This window comes from Acanthochromis polyacanthus, chromosome 7 (genome assembly GCF_021347895.1).
Source record: "Acanthochromis polyacanthus isolate Apoly-LR-REF ecotype Palm Island chromosome 7, KAUST_Apoly_ChrSc, whole genome shotgun sequence".
Taxonomy (NCBI): domain Eukaryota; kingdom Metazoa; phylum Chordata; class Actinopteri; family Pomacentridae; genus Acanthochromis; species Acanthochromis polyacanthus.
The window spans coordinates 35,665,875-35,683,979 of NC_067119.1; the positions used below are offsets into that span (position 1 = coordinate 35,665,875).

The window sequence follows — 18,105 nt, forward strand, 5'->3', positions numbered from 1 at the left end:
TACCGTGTGATTACACAGATTGTGTCGCCCAGGGAGAAAAACTGGGGTGGTATTCTTGTATGTGTAACGGATGGCAGTAAACAAAGTTGTCTGAAACAAGTGTGGTTAATGAGTAAACAAGCCTTGACATAGTACTGTGCTTTTCTTGTTTAGAATGATAAACTTTTATGTATGAACACCTACCTGTTCAATGTAACTAGCGCAGCGGACAGCCTCTTCCATATGTTCCTGATCTGACTGCAGGACATTACGTATGCTGTCTACCAGCTCCTGGACCTCAGGGGCCAGGCCCTGGACAGCTGGCTGCTCCAGGATTTTCCTGACCAGATGCTGTGTGTGTTGATAGCTTTGGTAGTCAACCATGGAGGTGGGCCGGGGTCGCGGCTGGCGTGGTGTCCTACTGCTGTTTTTGCCCCTTCGCAGTGTGACCTGAGTATGAGCAGCCAGCATGGGCTGGGAGGTTTGGGTAGAAGAGTCTGTGGTCTGCGGAGGATGAGCAAGGGGAGCATCGCTGCTGATCCACACTACAAGAAGACATCAGGGGGGAGATGGTTTAGGTTCTCCATTCACCCAAATACAGCTGAGCCCAAATTTATTCACACCTGTGCAAAATTTGTATTTAAAATAAGTATTTATTTTAGTAATAGATTTCTTCGGAATGGAAATGACAAACAAGTCACAAAGATGGTAACATCAGACAGTCTATAGAATGACTTCGCCTTGGACAAAACTGGAATATCCAGCAAAACTATGATCTGAGACATACGGCCAAATTGGTTAAGAAATTGAAACTAAAAACTACTTTAACAGAAATCTAACTGAGAATCTGTGGAGAAACAGAACTCCAGATTGATTGTAAAGAAGTCTTCAACCTCAAAGACCTGAAGATTTTTGCAAATAGGAGAGGAACAAAGTCCCAATGGAGACAGAAAACTTGGTAGCCAAAGTCTTTTGGCAACTTTAGCATAGATTACTGAGATACTGAGGTACGAATAATTTTGGACATAAAATGTTTCTAACAATGTAAAAAAAAACAGAAATGATTCAAATGTATCATTAATATCATACAATTCCTTAATGTCATTTTGAATTGGTTTATGTCATTTTCAGTCCATAGTGTTAATGTTTTGGTCAAAGAAAAATCCCAAAACCAAAAATTTGACATTGGTATGAACAACTTTGAGCTTCACTGCATATGCATTCCTCAATAAAGCCTCAGTTTTACACATTAATAAAGAAATCTGGACCAGTCATCCACTTCTGTAACAACCCACAGCCCAACACCAGCTATTCTCACATGTATTTTTTCCACATATCCATGCAAACAGGGCAGTGCAGTGAGATAGCTCAGAGAACCGTCAGTACTCTGATAGTCCAACATTTTTTTGGTGAAGAACTAATCTCTCCAGTGTAGGTCAACTACGTAAAGACTGGTTTAACTTGACCACAAAGACAAAAATGGGAGCAAAATCTAATTTTTTGAAGTGTTATAGTGTATCTGTAAAGAGATACATCCAGAAAGTATTCATACCGTTTCACTTTTCCATATTTTGTTATATTACAGCCTGATTCCAAAATGGATTAAAGTGTTTGTTTTTCAAATTCTACACACAATATCTCAAAATGACAAAGTGGAAATGTTTTTAGATAATTTTGAAAACTTGTTAAAAATAAAACACTGTACAAACTATGGGTGGGAGATGCCACATCCCATTACAAGATACTGAGTTAAATTTGAAAACGAATGTTAAAAATGTTGCAATTTAAATTTAAGTGGGTCTTTGAAATGGAAAAAAATGTATGAAATAATGAGTGGTTCTAATAGTATACATAATGTTGTTCAAGCCAGAACATTGCCTGTACGGATTTGAATAATAATCTGTTGTCCACAGCTGCTTTATACTGTCAGCATGTTTTGCTCCTGTCACATTTTTCCTCACTGTGGACTCATTTTCACTGTTTTATAAAACACAGCCTGCACTTTAGCCCATTTCAACCAAATAGTAGCAGTTTTCATCAACTGTTTATTTTGAGCGAATTTCTACACAAGATGTACAATAAAGTGATTTTAAAGAAATATCACAATTTTACGCTTAGAGTTGGTTGTTCAGAATTCTGAAGGAACACTAGATTAGTGCAACAACTGTCTGACAGCTGAAAATTCTCTTTGTTTCTACAGTTTCTTACTCTGATAAATCTTGCAATTTTTGGGGTACTTGTGGTCCTGAGTGCTCATGTAATGCTGCTTTGCTTTGTCCATACAAACCGACATGCTGGAGAAACTTGCTCATTATAGTGAGTTATTGCTGGTCAAATGTTGACAATAGAGTGTTCTCAAATGGAACAGTAAAAACCAATTGACTTAATGGCTAATTGATGTGTTGATTGTGTTTGCAACCTGGAATGCTATTCTACAGTTGTCCTCTCATACTAAAATACCCATTCCCAAAGACTACAGAGTCCTTCGTCCACAAAAGTCAACCTTTAGCAGAGAGGTCATTCAACACCGGGTCACTGTTGGAGCGACAGATCCTTTTTTTCCTGCAGGACATCAGTGCCGGCATTTTCTGCTGTTGCTGAGGTGGAGGTGGAGGAGGAGGAAGAGGAGGAGAAGGAGTAGGATGGAGCTGGGGCTGGGGCTTGGCCTTTTGAACAACATTCGGTGAGGCTGATACCATTTGGGGACTCATATCCAAGACTAGAAACAGAAATAGGAACAGAGGGACACTGGTACCAAAGACAGTCTCTGATATTCATTTTGAATCTGGTGACACACTGGCAGAAGATGTGTAGATGGTCACATAAAAAACAATTTTGTCCACAAAGATGCAGCACATGTTCCAAAAGTTCCTTCAGTATGTCCAAACCAATATTTCAACAAATACATCTAGAACTATGCTAAGGTATCATGTACAGAGTTGTGAACACAAGTCTATAGGCACCTCTAAAGACCATCTTCATCATGATTGTGGATGGTCTGCACGGTGGTTCAATGGTCAGCACTGTTGCCTTGCAGCTGAAAGATCCCTGGTTCATGTCTGGGATCTTTCTGTATGGAGTTTGCATGTTCTTCTTGTCCAAGTGTGGGTTTTCTTTGGCTTCCTCCCACAGTCCAAAAACATGCTGAGGTGAACTGATGATTCTAAATTGTGTGCAGGTGTGAATGTGTTTGTTTGTCTCTTTATGTAGTCCTGTGACAGACTGGTGACCTGTCCAGGTGTCTCCTGCCTTCACCCTAAATCAGCCGGGATAGACTCCAGCCCCCTCACAACCCCAATGAGGATTAAGTGGTGCATAGATAATAGATGGATGTTTTTGGACTGTGGGACGAAGCTGGAGTACCCGGACAAAACCATTGCACTGGGAGAACATGTAAATTTCACGCAGAAAGATCCCAGGCCCAAGCTGGGACACGAACCAGGGATCTTCTAGCTGCAAGGCGACGGTGCTAACCACCAAGGCACTGTGCAGCCCCGCGTGGAATGACCGAAGCCCATATAGCTTTCCAAAAATACAATCATGCATTTTGATTCTTTCATGGGTTTACTGTATGAATTTTGGGTCATTAATATAAATACAATAACTTGAAAGATCAAATACAGAAATATGCGTTGATCATATTCTCTTAGTGGTACGGCCTATTAACTTCTCGTGAATGATTACGATTGACTACATGGTCTTTACAAATGTCTTAAAACTTTTGCTCACAACTGTAACACATTACAAGTTTATGCATTTATTTACATAGTAAACAAAAAAGTGTGAAATAAGAAAATTTGATTTTGTGAGTAAAAACTGTGATGCTGCCACCAGTGCTCTGATCATTCCCATCAGTACAACATTAGTGTCTATGAAATAATTTGCTTCAAAGATTACTTTATTTTGCTGTAAAACAATGTTGTATGTATCATAAATCATTTTCAATGATGTGCCAATGATCACATTGTCGTATATAATAGCTATAGGTTCAAAACATATCCTTAAAAGCTGCTGCTCAACAATCTGAATTTGTATAGCATGCAAGAGATAATAAAGCATTCTTAACTCTGTTTTGTTTTTAAGAAAAGAGAAAAAAACAATCCAAAAGCACTGATAAGAGTACAGTTAAAGTGCCAGATTGATAAGCATGTCTACAAGGGTAGTATTACCACTGACACCTTTATATTACCCATCCCTGATTGCCATCCCACTAGACCCATGCCCTTCATGCCTGGTGTGTGGACATATCGTACCTTGAACAGAGGCTCCGGGCGGCCTGGCAGCTTGATTCAGCTCTGTCTCCTGAAATAAATAGAGAAATAGTTACATAAACTACTAGAAACATTTCGAAAGTTACTGGTGCATAGTGGAACATTTATTTTTCCTTTAAACACACTATTCATTAACAGGAATAAATATCAAATTCACTTGAATTAATTAGTTTTAGTTATAATTAATAGGGCAGCTGAATGTAAACAGTTTTGACAATTTAATATCATCACATTTATTCACCAATTTAAACAAGTAATTAGCCCAAGCATAAAGAAGCTGGAAAATCCATGCAGGCACGAGAGAGAGTATAATGGGACACTTCTCGTCAAATGTTGACAGGTCCCAATCAGAAGCTGCCACGTCATAAGGGGGCGGGACTAAGGCGGGACCTGGCGGGGCTCGTCCAATCAGAAACTGCCACGTCATAAGGCGGGCTATGGTATGGGATCCAATGAGAGATTGCCACATCATAGAGTCCCTCCCTCGTCCGCCATTTTTGTAGTTTTTATTTTTTAATAAAAGGAAATGACGAATTTAAAAATGCCAGAAAGGATAGTTTCAAAAATGATTTATGACACAGGGATAATAATAAAGGGTCATCCAGTGAGGTGTGAGGGGAAGGGCGAATGAGAACCACTGAGAAGAGGAGGTTGGGCCAATGAGGTGTGAGGGGAAGGGTGAATGAGAACCAAAGAGAAGAGGAGGTTAGGGTCGTCTTTATATATAAATGGGACTAGGCCTCTCTGTAGGCCGCAAAGTGGAATAGAACTCACCATGGCTCAGAAAATGTTGGATGCCCGAGGATATGCGGTTCCCCGAGCCGGCGGCAGCGGCAAATCTTGAGCCCTGCTGCGTCCGGAGCCGGCGGTCATCAACGAGATGCCCATCACCATCTTCCGCGAGACGCCCTCGATACTGCGGGCCCCTAGGAGATCCCAGCTGCCCCTGGCCGAATCTCTGGAGGAGGAACGGCCTCTCAAGCCCTACGGAATGCTGGGGTCCTGGGGCTACGTTTTCAAGTACAAGACGGGGAGCTCTGCTTCTACCAGCTGGAGGAGGGAGAAATGCACAGGCCTCTATCCGTCTCTGCCACGTTGACCTCTAACGACTGGAGCGTGCTGAAGATGGTCATGCAGCAGCATCTCCGAGAGACTTCTCAGGAAAATACACCCGAGCCTGTACCCTCTAAACGGGCAAAGTTGGAAAACCTCCCCACTAGTACAGAGGTGCTTCTGAAACGAGCGGTCTTCAGCGCGGTATGGCAATCCAAAGTTGTGGGGTCTGGCAGATAGTACTTCAGAACCACCCTCCGATCAATGGGGAAGAAGAAGCCCGCAGAGTTCTTTGTTTTGGAGAGTTACAACGCTGACTGTGGGGTATTTCATACTGTCCTGGTCTTGCCGCTGGCTGCATGGATTGAGTGGATGGAGAAGCCCGCAGAAAAGATCACCACTCTGTTTTCTAATTGCCGGAGTTGGAGGGATACTCTATCCGTCAAAAAAACTTTATTATTCTAGATCACGCCCTCTACTTCACAGCCAAGCCTCTTTTTCTGGTCATCGTTTCATCACCGCCCACCCCTACGCTTTATAAAGATGGTCGGTTGAACCCACGATCACAGAGACTCTCAACCTGCCTACTGATCAACATGAGCCCGGTCAACCAGCAGCAACAGCAGCCCAAAAAATGTTTGACAACGACCGCTGTTCCGCCAGAGTGGTATCCGTGTCGCAGAAAGCTCTTCGGTTCTGCTGACTCGTCGCAGGAGGATTTGATGCAGTTTGACGGCTCTTTGGAACCCAGCATGCCGACCCTCTTTGCAGATTGTTCTGAGCCGGCTCCTCCCGGATTCCCGGCAGCAGAAGGCTCAGCAGAAGCCCCGGCAGCAGAAGTCCCAGAAGCAGCAGCCCCAGCACCAGCATCCCCAGATACAGCGGCAGCACCGCCCCCATCACCACCATCAGGGGATGAGGTGGATGGTTGGGTGTCATCGATGCTCATCAGCAGCATCAAAACGGTTGTGTTTCATCTGCTGAACCTTATCCTCTGCAGTTACGGCGCGAACACTGCTACGGCTGTCAGGTCGACCATCCCAGTCAGAGACAGCACGAGTGTCTGGAGACGTTGGACAATGACTACTTTCAGCTCTACTTTCACAGGCTGATGGGGAGGCTTTTCACTCCTCGTTTCATCCCGACCATTCAACACCTTCTGAACATCCGCAGAATCTCAGCCGATGATGCCCGAGTTCAAGCTGTGGCGGAGACTCTGCTGTATGAGCTGAAAACAGCGAAAGAGTTCAGAGTTCCCATCAGTGAGATGTACGACGACCTGATTGGGGAGGAAGTGGTGAAAATTGGGCAACTGCGGATGGTGACTGCATTCTGGAAGGGTAGCAGCTGTTGATCATGGGAAATGTGTGGACAACACCCGAGACGGCCGACTTGTGCTGGATAAATCTTTTGGATCAAGCGATTAAAAACAGACTTTCAACACGTACAGACACTATCACCCGTACCAGAAGCATGGAAGTTAAAAGACTAGAAAACATTTTCAGCATGGTGCGGACACACTCCGTGCATACACCCTGGGAAATAATTGTACAAACCACTGCAAGAATTAATGGACCTGTGTCAGAAATTTTTAGAAAAATAATTCAAGATTGGACTATGGACTCTTTTCAAGTGAAGTCTTCTCATTTATTCTCTCTGTACGCTTTGTTTATTGATGTGATATGTTACCGTTTGCAAGACAACTCACCCGTGAATATCTTGCTGGAACTGAGCGCATTACAATGTGACATGGAACGTGCTTTTGATGCATCTCTGTTAGACCAAGCTTTAAAAATGATACGAGCCTGATCAGTTTAAAGTGTTTTCTGCCGTGTTGATGTATCCTTAAATATTTTCTGCTGTGTTGATGTATCCTTATTTTTTTTGCTGTGTTGATGTATCCTTAAATATATTCTGCTGTGTTGATGTATACTTAAATATTTTCTTTTTCATACACAAAGTTGTATCTCACTTTGTTGTTTCCATATGCATTTTTTCTTTATTTTTGCATGCTTCTTATACCCTTCATAATTTTTTTAAAAAAATCTGTTTTTTTAAACATGATCAATAAAGTATTTTTTTTGAAAAGAATAAAGAACCTCTCTCCCACCAGTTTTGTTCAGTTCAACCAAACAGGTTTCAGAAGACAGGATGATTGGGAAAAGGGTTATGAAAAAAGTGTATTACAATCCTTCCCATCCAGGTAGCCTGGGAGGAGTAGAACGACTTCGACAGGGTGTGCGAGATGAAACGGGTGAAAAAGTCAGAGTGGAAGAGGTTAAAGATTTTTTATCCAAACAGGACGCTTATACTTTACACAAACCAGTCAGAGTACGGTCACTAAGCCTCTGAATCAGTTTCAAGCCGACCTTTGCGACATGCAAGCCTTGGCTGATCAAAATGATGGTTACAAGTATTTGCTGACCGTCACAGATATATTTTCCAAAAGAGCCTACGTACGTGTCTTAAAGAAAAAGACAGCTGCTGAAGTGGTTAAGGCTTTTGAATCCATCTTGAAAGAAAGCCAAACCCCAGAAAAGTTACAGACTGACGCTGGAAAAGAGTTTTTTAACAAGAGTTTCAAGACTTTGATGAATAAACACGGGATTGTACATTTTGCCACAGCCAGTGAACTAAAGGCCTCCGTGGTGGAAAGATTTAATTGCACTTTGAAAACTAGAATGTGGAGATATTTCACAGCTCACAACACCAGACGTTACCTCGATGTATTACCTGAACTGGTGAAAAGCTACAACCGCAGTTATCATAAAAGCATAAAAATGACGCCTATGGAGGTGACGTCTCAAAACACCAGCCAGGTATTTCGCAACCTGTACGGTACCTTTTCCTCCCGTCATCAAAAGAAATTAAAGATGAACTTTGAGAAGGGGGATCTTGTCAGGATATCCAAGTTTAGAGGCATGTTTGATAAAAAATATGAGCAGAGTTTTACAGACGATATCTTTACAGTGTACGACTGTATTCTACGTACACCTCCGGTCTACAAACTCAAAGATTATGACGGTGAACCCATCGAGGGATCTTTTTATGAAGCGGAGTTGCAAAAAGTAAAAATAACCAAAGAAAAAATGTTTCAAGTGGAAAAAATCTTAAAACGAAGGGTTGTCAAAGGTGAAATACAGGTTTTAGTGCGTTGGAAAAATTGGCCGGAAAAGTTCAACAGCTGGGTTAGGGCTTCGGATGTGATAGATGCATAAAAGCTTTGCACAGAGAGACTGCAGCGGGCATTCCTCAGGTGCAAGATGGAGCACACAGCTAGTGAGGGATTTTATGTGACTCTACCTTCCAACGCTAGCAAATACTTATTTAAATCAAATACCACTTCTTGCTACACGGTGGACTTAGCCAAACCTCTTGAACTGAATGATGCCTGGGTGGTAGGTCTGTGTGAAATCTTCTTCCCTTACACCTGGTACAATTTACCAACCATTAACTCGTATTTTGAACTGAACAAATCGATTGATGAACCGCAACCGTTGAGGATTGTGAAATTTGGTCGAGGAGGATATTATGAACATCCCAGAGAGCTGCTGGAGCATGTGGTCACAGCGCTCAGAAAGTATGATGAGACCGCAGATGCTACGTACAACAACATGACTAAATGCATCAATTTCAAAGGCTCAGGTCATCACAGAATCCGCACGTACCCTCTTTGGCCTACATGTTAGGACTAAAAGTGAATGAGTGGTGGACCCTCTCCAAACCGCTCGGCTTCCTACCCCTGCGACATGAAAACCAGGATATATAATCTGTTCGTTTACACAGACATCATTCAGTATCAAGCAGTCGGTGACAGCTACTCCCCGTTGCTGGCCACGGTCAACATCAAAGGTACTTTTGGAGATGTGGTGAGCCTCAGGTATAACACGATACACTATATACCGCTGTCTAAAAATTACATTAAAACCATTCGCATCAAGATTAAAACGGATCGAAACAGGTGTGTGGATTTTATCTTTGGAAAGTCTATCATCAAGCTCCACTTTAAACCTGCTCGGCATTCTTTGTAGGAGGACATGGCTCAGTTAGCTCGACGGCAGATCCTCACCGCTTTATCAGATATTATTAGAGTCAAGCGGGAGGATCTCTACCGGGGTTTTATGGAGCCCCGGTGATGTTTGGAAGGGGTATAGCTTCTTTGTTTTCCAAATTGTTTCATTTTGTGACTCCGCTTGTGAAAAAAGGTTTTGACATTGCTAAACTGCACCTGAAAACGGCCGCCACTAACATCGTCTCTGACGTGGCTCACCGAGCAGCAGGAAAACTGATGAACAAACAGAACCAGGAGGGGTCTGGAGGAATTATGGTCTTATCACGCAGAAAAAGAAAGCGACCGCCCGGAGAACGCATTTTCTCCCCCTATAAAAAAAGTGTGGTGCGTTCCAGGAGGAAATCAGTCGGCAGCAAGAGGTCCAAGAAGAAGAAGCCTGTCCAGAGCTCTGATATAGTTTAACCAGAAGCGATCTGACGAAAGACAACATATTTAAAAATAAATGAACAAATATGGCTCTTATACACCAGAAATCTCGCGAGTGTACCCTGGCAAAGCTGGATTTATTTTCAGCACCTATGACACAATTATCCATCGAGGATAAAAAATATCAGGAATGTCTACCCCTCTCAGCGTTAGGCGACAACTCACTCATCGAGTTCTTCATCCCCGGGGATGGAGAAAGATATTTGGACTTGAGTGACATGTTACTCTACCTCCGTCTCAAAATCACCAACGCAGATGGCTCCGACATTGCTGCTGATGCGGCGGTGGGTCTCATCAATTATCCTCTGAACACCATTTTCAGCCAGTGCGACGTGATTCTGGGGGATAGACTAATTTCACAATCGAGTGCCACGCACCCATACAGAGCTATGATTGAGACTTTGCTCAATTTTAGTGAAGACACATTAAAATCTCAATTCAGCGCAGGATTATTTTACAAAGACTCAGCAGGGGCAATGGACTCCACTATGCCTGTGGACGGTCCAAACGCAGGATTCTGTAAGAGAGCGAGCTTCACCGCCAACTCTGCTGAAGTAGACCTGCTCGGTCTTCTCCACGGGGACATATTTTTCTGTGAGAAACTGCTGCTAAACTCGGTCGATTTGAGAATCAAACTGATCCGTAGCAACGACTCCTTCTGTCTGATGGGGGCACGTGATTCCCATTTTCGCCTGAAAATAACAGCCGCCTCCCTGTACGCCAAAAAGGTGACCGCCTCCCCAGCAGTTCGTCTGGGTCATGCAGCGGCTCTAATGAAAAGCAACGCTCTCTACCCCCTTTCACGCGTGACTGTTAAATCCTATTCGATCCCAGAGAATTCCAGGATCTGCAATCTGGAAAATATGTTTTTGGGGACCATGCCAAAATATGTGGTTATGGGTATGGTGCACCACGACGCCTTCACGGGGGCCAGAGTCCTGTCACCCTTTAATATCAAACACAACAATGTGGAGTACCTGGCTCTCTGTCAGGATGGGAGACGGATCCCTGCTAAAGCCTTCCAACCCCAATTTGATCGGGGTAACTCTGTCAGAGAGTTCTATAACGTGTTTGCCGCTATGGGGCGGCACTTCAAAGATTTACCTCTGGGTATCAACTGTCAGGAATTTAACGACGGGTACTCTCTGTTTGTGTTCAACCTAAACCCGACTGAAGACAGCGACGTGCTGTCTCCTGTTTCCAGCGGAAATTTAAGACTGGAGATGAGATTCAGAGTCCCTCTGCCTCATACCACCACGCTCTTCGCGTAAGCTTCATTTGACTCTGTTCTGGAGATTAATTCTAAACGGCAAGTGCTGGTAGATTATTATTAAAAACAACATCTTTGTCAGAAAATAAAGATGAATAATCACCAGTTAGAGGATCTTTTACATAATTTGATAGGAGAAGATTTTTATGGTGTTTGGCCCTCAGACCAGCTGGCGTTACTCACCCGCGAGTTTCAAGCACCCGCTTACTTTGTTGTGAACACTCACCCTTCAACTATGCCTGGAGAGCACTGGTTAGCCTTAAGTCTGGAAGAGGATGATGTGGCTACCTTTTTTGATTCATACGGTTTCTCACCCGATTTTGATCATTACCCCACCAGCATTTTACAGTTTCTGCAAAACAGATCTACCTCTGCCATCGAGTCTGCGGTTTATCTTATGAAAAAGTATTGAGTCTCTATCATCACGATGTGTTCAGAAATGATCTTACCGTGTCTAACTTTGTCAAAAAGTATCAACGTTGCGTCAGAAGACAATGTTCAGAGTCTTTTCATCATGGAGTATGCTCGTCGCAGATGTTTAGAGATTGTTACAACTTATAAAGTATCATGATTTTTCTTTCCCTTCAAAAAATATATTGCAGTTCTATAGTTCCATGTTTTTCCTTTTACCTGTCTGACGTTTGTTTCTTTTTTCTTCAGAAATATATTGTATTTTTATAGTGACATGCTTCTCCCTTTTTTTCATACATATATTTTTGTTTAACCTTTGTTTTATCAGTGAATTATGTTGTGACATCGTAAAAAAAGACGCTGTAAACATGAAAATGCATTCAATAAACATTTTATTAAGAAAAATCAAAATGTTTTGTGGTAAAAGTTTAAGAGGTGAAGTTGATCCAGCGAGGAGAGAGGATTACTTTTCTCCTTTTAACTCTCTGAGGTTTTTCAAAATGTTGTACCCCAGTACCACTTTCTTCCTTCTCCAAATTGATCCAACTAGGAGAGTGGATTATTTTCTTCCTTTTACCTCTCTGAGGTTTTTCAACATAATGCACCCTGGCAGCAGCTTCTTCTTGTTCTTCTCCTGATTCATTCCGTCGGGGTGTGTCAGAATCAGCATTCATTTTGAGACGGCGGTAGTGATCGCGAGCTTGATGGCTATTGTGATAAGGAAATAGGATAGGAATAAGAATAGGAATAAGGGATAAGGATAAGAGAATATTGAGTTCTACCAGCGCGCTGAGGAAACTGTTCCACCCTCTGGGAGGCGTCTTTTTTTTTTTTATAAGAGTTTGAGAGGTTTTTAAATAAATCGATTATGTGCGACCCTTTCACCACATTCCCCCGGTAAACAAACTCGCCTGCTGTCGTCAGAGACATTTTTTTATTTTTTAACCAGACCTCCTAGAAGATTTCCGATGATAGGTACAGCGACGGAGAGCAGAGGAAGGATGAAACCGCCCAACTGTCTCTGCAGAGCCTGATGTTTCCGTTTTAATCCAGTTTTCTTATCGGCCAACAGTCTGATGATTTTTTTCTCTCTCTACAGCTCTTTGTACTGAGAGGGAGAGAGCAGGATGTTCCCCTTGAGCAGATTTATGGCTAGCTCACACAAAGCTTGAAGCAGGTCAGGGGAGCAGTGAGTGAGAATATCTTTACGTTTTTGAGGCGTAGCCTGATACAGAGCTTTAAGTAACGGCCCATTTCTCTTCATACGCGCCGACATCATGACTTACTTGGTTTTAGGGATATACACGGTCGGCCACTCGTTAGGAAGTATTCCCATTCTCAGCCTAAACTGATCTGGGCAATTCTGAGTAAGGTCAACTATCAAATATCCATATGGCTCTCTGGTGGCATCTTCAAAACTCTCCAAGAAAAATTTCTTTTTCAACGGGAATATTTGATGAGCTAAAATATTCATCTGTAATTTATCTCTTGGATTTTTAAACAACACCAGATAATTACTGTTCAAACTGATGGTACGGCTGTATTTACCTTTGTGGTAGATATTCTGACTCAACATTAAAACACTCATATTCCTGTGATGTCTATATTGTGTGAAAATCCTTGCCTCCTCAGGATGATCAGAGCCTTGGAGCATAACATCATCTAAAATAATGAGATGACTCTGATCAGGAGGAAACAGGTTTACATCCTCAAAAGAATCAGGAAGTCCTTCAACAAATTTGATCTTTTTATTTGTTTTCTGCAGTTCAGTGTACAAATTTTGAAAAGAGGTATAAATCCATACCACATTTTCTGGCACAGTATCCAGCACAGTTTCAAAGTTTTGAACCACCTTATGTATAAAATATGTTTTCCCCACTCCGCTACAACCAAGCACAAGACATGAAAATGGCATTTTTAGTCTGGCATCAAACTGAACCTCCTCCACATCAGCAAGGTGTGACATTTTTTTTTTCTAATAACCAAAAGGTAGAGTGGTGCCGTCACAGAATAGACGTCTCTTGTCATACACTACCCTGAACTTTTTGTGGAATGTTGAATTTCTCAGCAGAAAGTCCTTTTTATCACACGTAATACTGATTGAGGGGTTTGAATCAGACCCTCTTTTGAACCGCGCAGGTAGCCCTCTGCCAACTGTTTGACGCTGTCAAAGTTGACCCACTCGCAGCACTCCCACGTCTGTGTAATACCTTTGACACGCAGCACAGCTTTTTTCTGTGTTTTGGTCAGGTAGGCGTAACTCTTGGGACCTGCAGCCACGGACTCTTGAATACTGTCACCCCCTAGCTCATCCGTCAAATCCCCTAAATAGTTACCCAGCTTGAGGGGAGTCTCACTGTCTTTAACCACATAGATCACGCTGTCCGTGTCGATGTAAAGCACGTTCTCCTTCACATGCTCTAAATAACTGTACAATTTCAGGCGCACATAAGCGGTGGTGAATGCCGCGACAAAGATGTTGTTGGCGCGGCCTGGGTGCACGAGGCAGCGGTTGTTGTAACACCACTGAATCAGACCTGTTTTGTCATTGAGAAAAGTGAAGTATCGGATTGTGCATTTACCTGAAAACATGAAGCTGAAAAATTCTTCAGGATCGCTGATTAAAGTGGTTTGAACCAGATTTGTTCTCTGTGCAAATTTTCCCCAGAAGCTGTTCGGACACAGCTTAGACACTTGTCTCTTAGCCAGGTTCAACTCTATTTTGGCAGGGTCAAGTTGGACATTTTGATTGGCTTTGTACTCTCTGATGTACTTTTCCTTGCTCTGCAGATCAATTGCATCAGGGGGATAACCTGAAGCTTCCTGCCTGCCTTTTAGGAATGTCCAGATGTAGTCTGCAAAGACCGTGTCGCTACGCCTGTCAAAGTGCCACACCTCTGTGATTTTGACGACCCTGTACCCCAGCTCTAATGCTTTGTTGAATTCGACAGTGACCCAGACCCCCGTCAGCGCTCTGGCTTTGTCATCGTGATGGCAAAGGCCCTCCTGATTGTTGATTTCTGCGCAGGTGCGGCAGCGGGTAAACACCAATTTCCCCTGAGCCATTTTAAACGGTAAAACAGGGAAATAGAGCCCGCGAGGTGGCAAGACGACTGCCCTGATCAGACCAAAGTCATTTTTGGGCGGATCGAAATCTTGGTGAATGATGGTAGGGTGGCCGAGAGGGTAAGAAAAGCTACAGTTTACATATGGATAAAGTGAGGTCACGTCTACATATCTCATGGACTCCGCGGGCCACGTCTACATATCTCACGGACTCCTCAGGCCCCGCTGTGTACCTTAACCTCACAGCGCTTGTTCTACCCCCATAGAGAGCCTGTCTTGGAGAGAGAGGTTCGGGAGGATCGAGCTCTTTCAGAAATTCTTTTACCCCCAGATGCGATTTTTTCATCTCCGTCCATTCGTGTTCCCTACTCACGATGGTTCGGACGTCGTGGTCAAATCTCAACCGCTGTAATTTTTTTCGCTGGCCAGGTGCAGCTCCTCAAAAGGAGTGCCTGTCAGGGGGCAGATTTCAGTAGGTTGGAAACATATTGGACAACCGTGAAAAAAAAACAGCCCCGAAACTCTGAAACGTGCTCTACACCCCCAATGACGGCGTAGCCGTCTGCAAAGTAGGGACCTATCTGTTTCTCTCCCTTGTTTAGAGTGTGTTGGATGAAGATGTTTTTGGAACGTGCTTCCCACTCCAGCCACTGGATGGAGGCGCTGGAGTATTGTTTGAACTGGCACCTGTAGTCATCAGGGGAGGGGATGGCTAGTGTGTCTGGAGACAGGAGTTTTGTCAGAAACACTTTAATACATGCAGAGGCTATGGTGATGCAGCTTAGAGGGTCTACGCCTGTGTCACTAAGAAATTGGTTTCTGAACCTGACACAGCCCTCACGGAGAATTTTGACATCGTTTTTACAGTAGTACACAGCCTCCGTCTCAAAGTTAAAGACACGCTGACTGCTTTTTCTGTACCAGCTGTAAAATTATTCCTGCTCGCTAAGACACATGAGTTCGACACCGTAATCAGACACTGGGGGAAAAGGCCCGATGTAATTTAAGTGCTCCTCAGAGCTGAATTTATGAGGAAAATAGCCTTTGGCCTGATCAGTAAAACCGAGAGCGCTAGGCATTTTGTCGAGTCTCATGCCGAGGACAGACAGGGAGTCTATGAATGTCTGATGGTAATCAGGGTCAGTGAAACTGAGAATTTTACCCCCTTGCATGATAAAATTGGGTTTGATGCCCAACTCCAGCATGCAGTTGACGATCAAGTAGCTGTCTAATCCTCTAGCATTCTGTGCTATAAAGGTGGCTCCCCGATACAGCGGTCTCCTGAAATATTGGAGAAAGCTTTTGACGCATTCTTGACCATAAGCCATCCACTCTTCACCTTTCAGTGTTTTTGTACACACCAGAAAGGGGACGTGCACGTTGTTTTGATTGACAAATGTTTCAAAATCATAAAAGATAATGTCAGAGTGCTCTTTAGCTGCGGGTAATGGTTGCATATAACACAAATGATCCCTGCTGGTTATGTCAGAGTCGAGAGGGATTTTTTTGTCTGCAAATCTTGCATTTATTTGGCAAGCACTTGTGCTTTTTGCCTTCTGTACTACTGTAAACCATGTTACATTTGAGGCATTTCTTAAACAGATCGCAGTTGCTGAGTTTCTGATTGAGTTTTAGTCTGTCTTTAGGCTCTTTGTGTTTAGCATAACAGATGCTTGTACGGCACATTCTGTTACACTGTGCACAGACAGTCAAGTTGAGCAGTTGCTGTGTGCAGGCAGGATCGTTGCAGACGGAACAGTAACCCCTACATTGGTGCGTGTGGGGGTGGTGGTAGCTCATGTAACAATAATCACAAACATACGTTACTCCGAGAAAAGCTGTCAGGTTTTTTATGCCGTAATAGTGGTTTTGAAACAGAAATAGAAATAATGGGTTACTACAATCAGAGAAGGCAGTTTGGAAGGGGGAGAGGGCTTGGTCAGTAGAATGTCTGCAAAACACTACAATTTTACGCTTTAAAATTGTTTCAAATTTAGAAATGTCACTTAAGGTGACGGCAGTTTGCTCGTTCAGACCCGCAAGACGCTGCAAAACTTTGCCTCGTTCTAGAGCTTGACTGTCGGTGATTTTAGGGTCCAACAGATGAGCCAGGTTAATGGCGAAGCAGAGCTAATCAGTTGTGTTTTGTACTACATAAAGATGACGTTTTTTCTTTCTGATGATTTCACAGTCTAATGTTTTCTCTATTTTGCGTTTACCGCTGCCTCGGGGGGTTTGTATCATCTGAACAACCACTTCTAACTGTGAGTCTCCGGTAATTTCTGCGTTAGATTGTACCAACTGCTCCAGTAAACCTTCAAACGCGGGTAAGATACCATCACCGTCCTCAGTGGCTGTGATGGACACATGATCTCGCACATTTTCTCCTATGATTTCTAGCTGTACAACGTCTCCACGTCCAGCCTGTGATTTAACTCTTTCAGCTAGATCATGGAGGTTGGCCATGATTCCCTGGTAAAATTGAGCGAGATCAGGGGGATTCCCGGGGGAGGAATGGATAAAACGCATCTCATTTCCAAGTTGTTAAAGCGATCTCGTGTGGCTGTGTTGACGGGACTCAGATTTTGAGGAAAATTTGAGGAGGTTTCAGCTTCCTGTGCCAAATTACCCCCCTCTTGAGGGCAAGCATTTTGCATGGGTAACGCAGGAGAATATTTGACGGCTGTGAATCTGAGAGCGGGGCACGGTTACAGTTTTCAAGAGCTCGGTTTATTTCATCAAAACCTGTCTGCATATCATAAACAGCTGTACCACACTGACCAGTTTGCTGTGCAAACTCAAGAGACTGAACGAAGACAAATGAACTATGCTTTGGAGAATGTATTTTTTCATTTAAACTGTTTATTGCAGCGAGTAATTCAGACGGGATAGTACAGTTTTGTTGAAGACTGCCATCGTCGGCTGGGATGGACTGTTGAACGGCAAGTTGGTTTAGACCAACTGAAGCTACAGTTGCAGTACAAGTGCATTCAGCTTGTACTGCAACAGTCAACTATATGATTTCTAATTTCTTATCAACCTAACCAGACCGGTAACACTTTATAATAACTATTCACTATTAAGCATTAGTTAAGCATTGGTTCAGCATAATTTAAGCATTAGTTAATCCTTAAATCCTCATGAACTCATCATGAATTCACCATTAGTAATGCATTACAAAGCATGAGTAAAGACAGTTTTAAATGTTCAACTAACAGATTAAGCATTAGTTAAACATTAGTAAAGTGCTTAATTCATCATTAACTCATCATTTGTAACTAATTAGTTATACGTGCTTAATTAATCATGAATTCATGATTTGTATGGCATTTATTATGCATTACTAAGCACTTAATAAAGCCGGTTAAAAATGTTTTGTTGCTCATTGATAATCTCAGTTGTTAATACTTTATAAAGGGTTAGCAACTGTGTTTGTATATGATTTACAAACACATATTTATACTCAATGAATAACTTATTAATGCAGTTACTACTTATTAGTTAAGTATATTCCATGAGCCCATCTAAAGTGAGGACTATCTATGCTTTATAAAGCA

At 42.8% G+C, this 18,105-nt stretch overlaps 1 protein-coding gene across 9 annotated transcripts in view; it reads right to left on the reverse strand.

Annotated features, from left to right (window-relative positions):
* fam189a2 (family with sequence similarity 189 member A2) overlaps positions 1–18,105 on the reverse strand; it is an 88,708-nt gene that overhangs the window by 27,310 nt on the left and 43,293 nt on the right. For all 9 annotated transcript variants that reach the window (XR_007943092.1, XM_051950698.1, XM_051950694.1 and 6 more), the window contains 3 exons: positions 4,233–4,281; positions 2,483–2,698; positions 184–524 (listed from right to left, as the gene is read on the reverse strand). Coding sequence is in view for 8 of the 9 variants with exons in the window: in XM_051950698.1 (XP_051806658.1) it covers positions 184–524; positions 2,483–2,698; positions 4,233–4,281 (606 nt within the window). In the remaining variant the exon portion in view is untranslated. The remainder of the gene's footprint in view (positions 1–183; positions 525–2,482; positions 2,699–4,232; positions 4,282–18,105) is intronic.